This window comes from Ctenopharyngodon idella, chromosome 7 (genome assembly GCF_019924925.1).
Source record: "Ctenopharyngodon idella isolate HZGC_01 chromosome 7, HZGC01, whole genome shotgun sequence".
Lineage (NCBI taxonomy): Eukaryota > Metazoa > Chordata > Actinopteri > Cypriniformes > Xenocyprididae > Ctenopharyngodon > Ctenopharyngodon idella.
In genome coordinates, this window is record NC_067226.1 from 48,748,979 (window position 1) to 48,760,170 (window position 11,192).

The following is an 11,192-nucleotide window of genomic DNA, read 5'->3' on the forward strand; positions in this document are numbered from 1 at the left end:
AAGGAAATTACTAAGACAATTCAGCTCATAATTTATTGATGCAGCAATGCATGATGGGAGCCGTGGATGAATTCTGATTGGTGGAACCCAGAATGCACTGCAACATGCTTTTTGATGGTCACCACTGTTGAGATTCACAGGCTGAATCTTCATGTCTGTGTCTCTAAATGAAAGAACTGCTAACATCTATGAAAACCATTATGCAAAAGATATACCATATGTACCATACCACACATGATGAAAAGCATAAAAATGAATTTATGGGAAAAGGTCAGGGAGGGTTTTTCTGTGAAGCATTATTCAGAAAAGTAATTACATTTCTCTGAAAATGAGTTTCAGTTTCCAGTTCAGTAATCTATAACACGTTTCACAGGCATGTTGGAGCAGGTTGAAATCAAACTTAAATTAAAACCCCATTAAATGGGCCAGAGGCGGGTTGACAATCTGTCAATGTAGAGATTCATGCACTTTCCATTTTCTTAATGAAAAACATGATGTATTTGCACACAGAAATTATTAATGTCTTTTAAGAACCAGTTTACTTCTTTTCCTGCAAAATGAAAGTTAACCGCACATGATTCTAAGAAGTTGAAACTGACACTAAAACACCATCAAACTCTCAAAGAATCTCAGGCAGCTGAAATATCTTCATTCTGGTGCCTTTGACTGAATGCAATAACAGGTTTCTTTACATACCTCTGGAAAAGAAAGTTCTCTCTCAGCAAACAGGAGTAAATGTTTGTTACAAAAGATGCATTCAATACACAATGTGTCACGTTCATTTGTTGTTTCAGTTTTGTTTTCTTGGACTTTCATTTATATCTCATTATTTCCTGTGTTTCCCTTCGGTTGTCATGGTTTGTAGCTGGTGTTCATTGGTTGTCATGGTTACTCATTGTTTCATTGACTTCATTAATCTGTTCCTTGTTTAGTTCAATAGTTCTCTGTGTATATATTGCTCTCAGTCAGTCTAGAGCTTGTGTAGTGTTGTCTGTGCTTTGCACATGGTTTTATTTACTCTTAATAATACATTTTATTTGTATTTTATATATATATATATATATATATATATATATATAGCTAGCTAGCTAGCTATAGCACAGGAATAATAATAACACTAACAACAATACAATAAAAATAACAGTAGTAGACTCAATTACAATAGACAGCTTTAAAAATTGATTTGATTTGATTATTATTAAAAAATAATTGATTTGAAAATCAATACATGCCTGTATGATGAGCCAATGCAATTTATAAAGAACCAGAGAAATATGCTGATGAGCAGTTGTATAAGACAGTGCCTGAGCGGCTGAATTCTGAATATATTCAATAATCAATAAAGCCATGAATAAGCTTGAGTCTGTGAACAAACTGAGATTATTAGATGTATGCAAAGCCAACAGCATACCAACAAGTAAAAGTTCAGTTTTCGACTCATTGAGTTAAAGAAAGATGTCTTTCATCCACACTTTAATTTTATCCAAACATGTAGTTAAAGCTGTGATAGCGAGATTAGGATCAGGGTGTGTGCTGACATAAAGGAGTATCTTCAGCATAACAATAAAACCCCAGACCATACTTTCGATTTCGATTTTCGATATATATATACATACATACTATGCTTACATATATATATACATACTATATATATACTATGACTCGTTCAAAAACATAGTGCTATGGGAAAACATCTTTGTTTGAACGTATGTGTGGCGAATACACCAAGAACTTGGCTTTAAAGGGCATCTATTATGATTTTCAAAAAACTGCTAAAGATCTTTTTTTGTCAGCACATGACCCAGTAAAATTAGCACTTACTCTTTATTAATATTTTTACTTTTTTTTCTTTCAATTTCTATTAGTATTTATAAAAAAACAAAAGAAACAAAAAAAAAAAAAAACTTTGCTGGTGAAACTGGGACTTGACACGGCACTAAAATACTGTTGTACTCATGTTGATTTAATTGCTTCTACTACTCTCATTTGTAAGTCGCTTTGAAGAAAAGTGTCTGCTAAATGACTAAATGTAAATGTAAATATGTTATGCAAAATTCACTTTTACATGGTGTTTGAACATAAATGTGTGTTGGCAGTGTGTGTACACAACCACCCTATAAAGATAAAAATCCACCCACTCATTTTTTAATCCCCATAAATCATAAACAGTGTCTCAGAACAAGCCGTTCGCAGAATCTGGGCAAAGTGACATGTTTTCACAAGCCCCGCCCATGACTGCTGGCGGACTCTACCATATTAGCATAGACCCCGCCCTGAGTGAGTTGTACGCTGTCCGCCATTTTGTCCAGGCTGGAGCAGCTGTAGTGACGACAATATCTCGTAAGCAACATCTCTTCATATACTCCCAACATCAGCTGCTGAAGACGCAGTGGATTTGTTTTGTTTTTGAAGGGAATGTGGCCCCATATACCTAAATTTGTTTATATCTACACCAGACTGCTTTGTGAATGAGGGTCAATACAAAGGGACCATAGAAAATAGGTTTTGCTAAAAAATTGCTACTCAAGGATGGATCAGTACCAACACTTCGTGATCCAGCTTATAGTCTCCGGGGTGATATATGGTTACAACAGTAATGAAGGTGAGAGCACACACTTCATTACAGTTTATCGGAGTTGTTTTATGGATATAAAGTTTACCAGTTTATATTAAGCAACCCCCGAAAAGCTTAAGGTCTGTATATATTTTGTTTATTGTTAGTTGTATCGAGTGTTTTTTTGTGTAATTCCCTGTGTATGTTGATGATAATGCAAGGGAGAGAGAGAGTTTATGGATAATACGCACTTCTTGTACTGTGTTTTATTAAGCTCTTATGTTGATTTTCTGTGAAAATGGACACTTCATCTTTTGTGTGAAGTACAATAAACTTCATAAAGCTCATCAGTAAAGTGTTGGCCATCATTCGGATGGGGTCCGGTACAACAGGCTTTTACTAATAGTGGATAAAAGCAAGATGACAACATAAGCTATATTCATTATTAAACTAAACTATACCTGTTCTATCTCCATGCAGCATATATTCTCTGGCTCTGTAGACATCATTGTCCGACTCTGGTTTGAACTGAACACCGCTGGCGACAGTTTCAAACATTTTCAGTGCCTGAGATTGTCCTGTTTGTTTGTTGCGTGAGCTTTTGAAGCTCCACCCTCTTATTAAAAGCGGGCCGGGAGCAGCAGCTCATTTGCATTTAAAGGGACACACACAAAAACTGTGTGTTTTTGCTCACACCCAAAAAGTGGCAATTTTAACATGCTATAAAAAAAAATGTGTGTGTGTGTGTGTGTCACTTTGTTAGGAGTTAGAGTAAAATAGCCATCTGGAGATGGACTTTGAGAGCAGCACCTCTGGGAGCTCCTCCAACAATAATAAAGGGCTATGTCTCCCCTGGGAGCTCATGGTCACTTAAAAACTGAACGCTCCCCACCAAACCATGCAGAACAACATCCACGCTGGTAAGGAAGGCATTACCGGGATGGGGCACATAAAAATATATTAAGCAGCTCACGAAACCGCTGTTCCATCCCTGCCACCTTCTGTGTTTCGGGAGGCAGCGGTTTCCAGCGAAATGTTGAATGTGCTGTTGCTTCCTGCTATCTCCCAGGACACAGAACATTTAACATACCCCCAACAAGATGAAGTGGGAGCTAACAGAGACCAACCTGAAAGTACGACTCTCTACACTCAACCTGAGTGTGCAATCCAACAGGTGATGCACTCAGTGAAACACACAGACCCTAACCGGGGAGTACAATAGTCACCACGCTCTTAAATAGAGGCTAACACAAGCCTACTATTATGAGAACAGTAACCTGTGGCAGCACTAGAGTAAAGCTCACATACATGTAGGGCAACAGCTAGAACCCAAAGCAAACACAATGCTTTGTAAATACATGCTATCCTAAAGAGGATAATTGCTCTCACCAAACAGAATTATAGATCTGTACTGAACCCTAGAGGACGGAAGCTAAAAAACTAGCATCGTAACTCCAACTTGAATGTAAATTCAAGGGTCTCAGGGAAAAGACAAATTCATAGCATGAATAAAGGTCTAGATAGTGGGGCCCAGCATACACTGTATACACTTATCTACGCAAAGATAAGGGCCTACCACCTGAGAAAACAGCGCCAGGGAGGCTAACAACAGCCTGCTACCTTAGCTGTTATCCTCAGCCATTGCATCTACATAAACAAGGGGAAATGGGTATACGGCCTAACAACTCCCTCAGGAGGAGGCCAGAACTAGGAACTATACAACCTAACAAGGGATAGTAATACAAAGGGTGGTTTATAACAATAAACACCTAAACCTAGCCCTAGCCTGGGCTGCTAGGCTGTGGGCCTACGGGGCCACACACATAGCAACGCCTGGGCTTCACCTCTGAATCTCCATAGATAAGAGGAAATAAAGTGAAGCTCAACAAGCAAACAATGTCAGGCGGCCGATTAAGGCCGACCTAGACATAGATACTAACTGAAGTGAAGAGTGCTAACTCAAACTTACTCTAGCAAACACCAGAAGCTACTCTAAACAACAGGTGGCTAAGAGGCGGCCATTTTGTGGCCTGCACAAATATCGTTCTAGCCAACCTATCAAACTTCAGTTTGCCCAAAAACCCCTCTTACTTTTTCTGATTACATACTCAGGAAAAATTATACAGGAACACAAGGTCAACATATTTAGAAACATAAATATAGACCCAGTTCACTTTCCTGCGGCTCGAAGACCGAATACTCCTCTTTTCTCTTTTCTTTAACAAGGAAGGATGAAATCTAGGGTTCTTTGAAGCCTAAAAGAGCCTCTTCCACTATCAAGCCAGAAGGTGGGCCTTTAGAAAAATATTCAAAGGCCCAGCCGTCAGCCTGACTGTTTAAGAAGTGCCTGAGTAAGTTAAATGAATCCAAAACCCAGGAGGCGGAGGAAGAAGGGGCGAGGGCAGGTCCCTCCCTCACAACGAGAGGGAATCAATTACCGATGCTACTGGCGTATGTGATCGATCACCTCCCTTAAAACCTGCTTCTTCCTCTACGAGTCCCACCGTCTCAGTGACTTGCTCCGAAAAGGAGAAGGCGCCTGAGTGGCCATACTGGACCTCTGGCCCTGTCTCTGAGCCTCAGCTCGAAACAGACCAGCCTCCTGACTGACTACATGCTCAGAAAAAACTATACAGGAAAAACAAGGTCGTCATATTTTAAAACATATAATATAGACCCAGCTTACCTTCCTGCGGCTCGAAGACTGAAGATTCCTCATTCTCCTTTATTGCAACATGAAAGGATGGAATCTAGGGTTCTTTTAAGCCTAAAAGATCCTCTCATTATCAAACCGAAAAAGCGGGTCGTAAGAAAAATAATCACTATGGGCCCAGCCATCAGTCTGACCATAAGAAGCATCTGAGCATGATATATGTTTATAAAATATATATATATATATATATATATATATACACTCACACGCATATATATATATATATATAGGAGGTGGAATGAGAAGAGGAGAGGGTAGATGTAAATTGCCCCTGCAGCTGGGGGATCGATTACAAACGCAGCGGTGTTTACAATCGATCACCCATCTCAATCTCGCTTCTTCCTCCTCCCGTCTGTCTGGGCTCAGATATAAATCTGAACGGCTAGGGGTTTTTCTATGCTCTCCCGATCTCAAACATGGAGATCAGGAAGGAATGGAAAGCTCACGGGAGCTGCAGAGCTATGGACACCACCCGCTCGTCGAGCCGTCCACGTGCGGCCCCTTTCTTAACGCGCCCTCACAGCAGCCGCAGCCTGCCAGAAGCGCATCCCACAAACTCCAGCAGCTCCGCATATACAGCAGCCAGAGGAGCGCTCGCTGCCGGACGTGATGACGTCAAACACGGACGTCATCGTCATCAAACAACTCATCCTCGTCAGCCCCAGGGGGCTGAGAGAGAATACACCTCTCTCCAACTTCCCAACGAGCTCACCCGCAAACTCCATGATTGCAGCCGCCGTTCTGCCTCAGCACAAACGGGGCCAGAATCACCAGGCACAGATGCGGACACCTCTTCCTTCGAGAGGAGTGCCAAACGAGAACGGAGCGTTCCGGCAGCGCACTCAAGCACTGTCTATGCGCGCTCCTCTCCCAGACAGAAAATGCCCAGAAATGTGTATATCAAGCGTCAAACCCTGGGACACGGATGAACACACTCTCTAGAAACGTTTGTAAGGCATAATAAAAGATACCCTTACCGGATTCGATATAATCGCAATCAGACAAAACAGTCCTGAAAGACGAAAAGATACTGACTGATTCTCTAGGCGCTCCTTATATACTTCTGGGTCGTGCTATGATGACGTCATAGGCTGTCGCCGGCCAATAGGATTGGAGTGGTTTGATTCTTGGCTTTCAGACATCGGTTCACTTGTGACGTTCCCCATATGCGGTCAACACAGAGTAGAGTTCCCTTTCAAAAGGGAACTAGGTCATCATTACATTCGGGTAAATCGCGAAGATTAAAATAAATAATGAATTAAAATGTGAATCTGTTGATAACCTTCCATTAACAGACTTCAAGAAACTTGCAAATATGACACAAGAAACCCACTATAATTAAAAATGTCTCTTTGATTCAATAAAAGAGGCCATTGAGACATGAGACGAATGAGGTAAAAACCATGAAAATTTCCATCTAAGTTCTTTTCTGACTTTTTTCGTCTTCAAATACATCTCAAAATACTCTTGGACAGAAATAAGTTAGAATATCTTTAATTATTTATCTTTACGTACCATAAACCGTCTTTCACTCGCTTCCATCCGAAGACGCTGAGAAAATGGCGGCTTCTCGCACCGGAGTCCTGAGTGCTGTTAACGTGACGTGCATGCTCTCCTTCACGTCCGCGTTCCCAGTTAAGATTAAGAAGGATCTTCAACCCAAAATTGAGTTGAATTAACCCAGCGTCCTTACCCAGCAGTCTCAATCCAGCGTTTGGGTTGAAAAAAATAACCCAGCATTTTTTAGAGTACAAAGTCCAATATGTGACCAGATTTATGAGTGAAAAAATCAACATGCTAGATGAAATTAAAACACTCTATCACATGCAGAAAATTAGCGGTTTGAGAACAGTCTACATTGTCAACATGAATGTTAATAACAACATGTCTGAACAAATCAAAGTCAACAGTTCAGTAAGTTCAGAAATTAACCTAGTCAGCCTCAGGGGGGCGATAAGTATAGCAAGTACAGGTGAGGTGCCATTGATTTTGACCACTAAGCACTCAAAGGAAGACATTACAGGGATAGTAATTTCAGCAATAGATATATCAGATTTAAATAACATTTCAAGACCACAACTGTTACCCGTGAGACTAGGTCTGTCAATGTATATGCAGGTGGCTGATGCCATTTCTCACTGAGACAGAGAAAGTAAAGTTTTCAGTCCAGAATGATATCATGAAGCAATGCCGCTTTCTTGTTCATTGAACGCATTCAATTGAGCAAGTCTAATTTTGGAAGTTATATTCTTGTCACGCTTTTCCATAGACATCTGAGGTTAGATGTACACGGGGGCTACGGGGATTAAAGTGACCTGAACCCCTAGAATAAGAGCAAAGCACATTTATACCAGCAGATGAAGCATGTAAACCCCAGCGAGAGCACGATGTGAATGTCTTGGCCAATGCAATAGTTGAAATTAGCACAAAGTTCTTTGAGTACAAATGTTGGGAGGCAAATGATGAGAGAAATTCAGAAAATGAGTATCATGTTGGTGATCCACAGAGTCCAATTTTAGCCTAAACCAGTTGAACAAGAAATACAGCGAAAGAAAACAGCATGATATTCCAGTCCTCTCCTATAGCAACGAATCCCATTCATTAATAGGGTATATGTCGAACGTCACATGACCAAACCGGAAAACTGGTCTCATTGCATCTGCTTGTTGGAGAAAGTGTTAACAGCAGTATGAATAAACGGCATATCTATGGCCTTTTAAGATAAACAGTGAATCTACCTAGTTCACATTGTTATAAGTGTTTTATTCTATTAAATATCTAAACGTTAGTGTGAAAAATTAAAAAAGCTTTTAAATATCAATCTGCATATGCGGGGGACATCAGTTATGCTCATCTTTGCTTGCTCCTTTTAAGTTATCTTGAATAAAACAGCCCATTTTTCATGATTGCGCATAACCCCTATTGTTACAGGAGAGGAAGAATTGTCTAAACTCGTTAAATCATCAAAATCAACATGTATGTTAGACCTTATACTGACTAAGCTATTGAAAGAGATATCCCAGTCTTATTCTGTTTTAATATACAACTGAAAAATTCTATAAATAATACAAATAAGTAAAAATATACAGTCAGAGTTAATGACATTTGGCGCAGACATTTCTTTTTGAATCCTTTTAAATTTCTAGGCGTCTATTTTCATTAAGCAAAAATGCTGGTGTTTTCGGTTTCTTTTCATCATCTAAGCGCATATTATCACTTCAACAAAACCAATATATGCGGTGAGAGTGAATCTGAACTGCGCCAGAGAAAATAAACAGATGACTGTAGTATATAACCAATATAATGCTGAAAATAATGTAGAATTATGCTATATTGGTAAATAATTTATTGGTGAGGACTTGAATGGAGTGATAATGCATAGTGTGCACTTGTGCATTTGTTTCCTCAATCCAGTGTTGTAGTCGAGACAAGAGATCACTCTCGCGGTACTTTACACCGATTGGTCTGTGCAGCGCTGCTTCAAATCGAACAAGCCTATTGTTTCGTCCTCTACATTTGAGGGGAGGGGCGTGTTGCGCCATGTGACGCGAGACTGGTTTCAGTTAGGTCCTGTAAGGAAGTGTAAAAGATCTCCTTCTAACGCTGAATCGTCATTCATTTTTTATCATAGTCTGATATAATTCAGCGAAACATGTCTGGAAGAGGTAAAGGCGGTAAAGGGCTCGGAAAAGGAGGCGCTAAGCGTCACCGTAAAGTTCTGCGCGATAACATCCAGGGAATCACCAAACCCGCCATTCGTCGTCTGGCTCGCCGCGGCGGCGTCAAGCGCATCTCCGGGCTGATCTACGAGGAGACCCGCGGTGTGTTGAAGGTGTTTCTGGAGAACGTTATCCGCGATGCCGTCACCTACACCGAGCACGCCAAGAGAAAGACCGTCACCGCCATGGATGTTGTGTACGCGCTGAAACGACAGGGACGAACCCTGTACGGCTTCGGAGGATAAACATCTGAAACCAGGAGAAACTACAAACCCAACGGCTCTTTTAAGAGCCACACACTCTGTCACATAAAGAGTTATCAAATAATATTGATGATTAATGTGTTTAGACATGAACAATAAAACCCTTATGAGTAAACCATGAAAATATGTGAGTCATAAAAAAGAAGTTAATGGCTTCTTAATAGTTATTTTAACGTTATGAGTCCAATTTCTTTTTCACAAACTTCATAACAGTTTCAGAAACTTTTCTCTGAGATTAAGGTCTAGTTTCACAGACAGTGTTTAGACTAAGATCGTAAATTAGGACTTTTAATTAGCTTATATAAATGTGCTTTAGAATTACTTTACTGTTGTGACAAATCAATGACACTGACATATTTTCAGACAGGACAGCACAAGTGTCTTTCGGAAGCTTAAACATGCATTTTAGTCTAGAACTGGCTTTAATCCTCGTCTGTGAAACTGGGGTTAATTGTCTGATTTGTGTTACATGACATTATTTATTCCTGTAGACTTTGCTTTGAATTAAAGTGGCTTACAAAATAAAAACAAATATAAATATGACCAGCAAATGGGCTTTTGTTTAGGAGACTTTTTGGTATATTTTTTTTAATCATTCTTCCCTCCAAAATTCTCTCAGTGTGTCTATATGGAGTTTTCAAACAACACAATCGTGCAGAATATTTGTCTTTTCAAAATCCGATTAAAACGAAAATAAAGAGCGGGAAATGAAACAAAGGAAACTGGGGGGAGGGGTGTCGCTCAAACGGTTGGCGGTAGGCGGGGCTATCATTTAACAACCTTTGATTGGCTCTCATTCAGCGCGTGATGCTTTGAGTTGTCCAATGAAATACGAGTTTATAGGTGTGTCCTATGAAAACAGGCAATCAGATTATTCCCGTCTCTCTTTGAAAATTAGCATAAGGTAGTGAATAAAAGTTTCTGTTTCGCTCTTGAGTTCACATTGATTCGTCAGTTTTGCGATCATTCAGCATCATGCCTGAACCAGCCAAGTCCGCGCCTAAGAAGGGCTCCAAGAAGGCCGTCACGAAGACCGCCGGTAAGGGAGGAAAGAAGCGCAGAAAGTCCAGGAAGGAGAGCTACGCCATCTACGTGTACAAAGTGCTGAAGCAGGTTCATCCTGACACCGGCATCTCCTCCAAGGCGATGGGCATCATGAACTCTTTCGTCAACGACATCTTCGAGCGCATCGCCGGTGAGGCGTCTCGTCTCGCTCACTACAACAAGCGCTCCACCATCACGTCGAGAGAGATCCAGACCGCCGTGCGTCTGCTGCTGCCCGGTGAGCTGGCCAAACACGCCGTGTCTGAGGGCACCAAGGCCGTCACCAAGTACACCAGCTCCAAGTAGAGTCCCCGAGACTCTCTCAGACCCAAAGGCTCTTTTAAGAGCCACCCATCTACTCCGATAAAAGAGACTTTAACTTTAGTGGGGCGTTTTTGGGATTTTTATTCACTGTAGTTACAACGGAAAATATGTATATAAAATAAACTTCGGGACTCTTTTTAAAGAATAAATGTGGATTATAGCGAATTAAATAAATATGCAAATTGTTTTAATCAGCTGCTTATTCCTTTAATGTAGGGGCGAAAAAAAGCCTCATCTTTGTGTAAAGTTATATTTAAGTTTACGCTGTCTAAAACTACCATAAAAGCGAGCTCTTTAATTCTTATAACTTCTGTTATCTTTTGGGCTGCTTTTATAAAATTAAAAACTTTACATTGTTGTTATTGTAATAACGTAAACTTAACCTAATTGCTGCTATTAATATTGTTTTTAATCAATGAAACAATAACTATACCAATCTAGTATTTTATTTTTTATTTTTTTGTTCCTGCAGCTATAGATTAAAATCTTGTTTCAGTCAAGAAAAATATGAAAATTAAGTGTAGTTTAAATGCCATCAGTGTTTTCGAATGTTTGTTACGTTTATTTGTATAGCA

At 40.0% G+C, this 11,192-nt stretch overlaps 3 protein-coding genes across 3 annotated transcripts in view; all 3 read left to right on the forward strand.

Annotated features, from left to right (window-relative positions):
* Positions 1-9,167, forward strand: part of LOC127515768 (histone H3) — an 81,707-nt gene extending 72,540 nt beyond the window's left edge. The window contains exon 2 of the mRNA XM_051899823.1: positions 8,933-9,167. The gene's annotated coding sequence lies outside the window, so the exon portion shown is untranslated. The remainder of the gene's footprint in view (positions 1-8,932) is intronic.
* Positions 8,881-9,283, forward strand: LOC127515792 (histone H4). Its single transcript, XM_051899847.1, has one exon. It carries the CDS (start codon positions 8,920-8,922, stop codon positions 9,229-9,231), a length of 312 nt encoding a protein of 103 aa, XP_051755807.1. The 5' UTR covers positions 8,881-8,919; the 3' UTR covers positions 9,232-9,283.
* An 896-nt stretch (positions 9,284-10,179) lies between these two features.
* On the forward strand, positions 10,180-10,808 carry LOC127515797 (histone H2B-like). The gene has a single exon (XM_051899851.1). It carries the CDS (start codon positions 10,225-10,227, stop codon positions 10,597-10,599), a length of 375 nt encoding a protein of 124 aa, XP_051755811.1. The 5' UTR covers positions 10,180-10,224; the 3' UTR covers positions 10,600-10,808.
* The last annotated feature ends 384 nt before the right edge of the window (positions 10,809-11,192 follow it).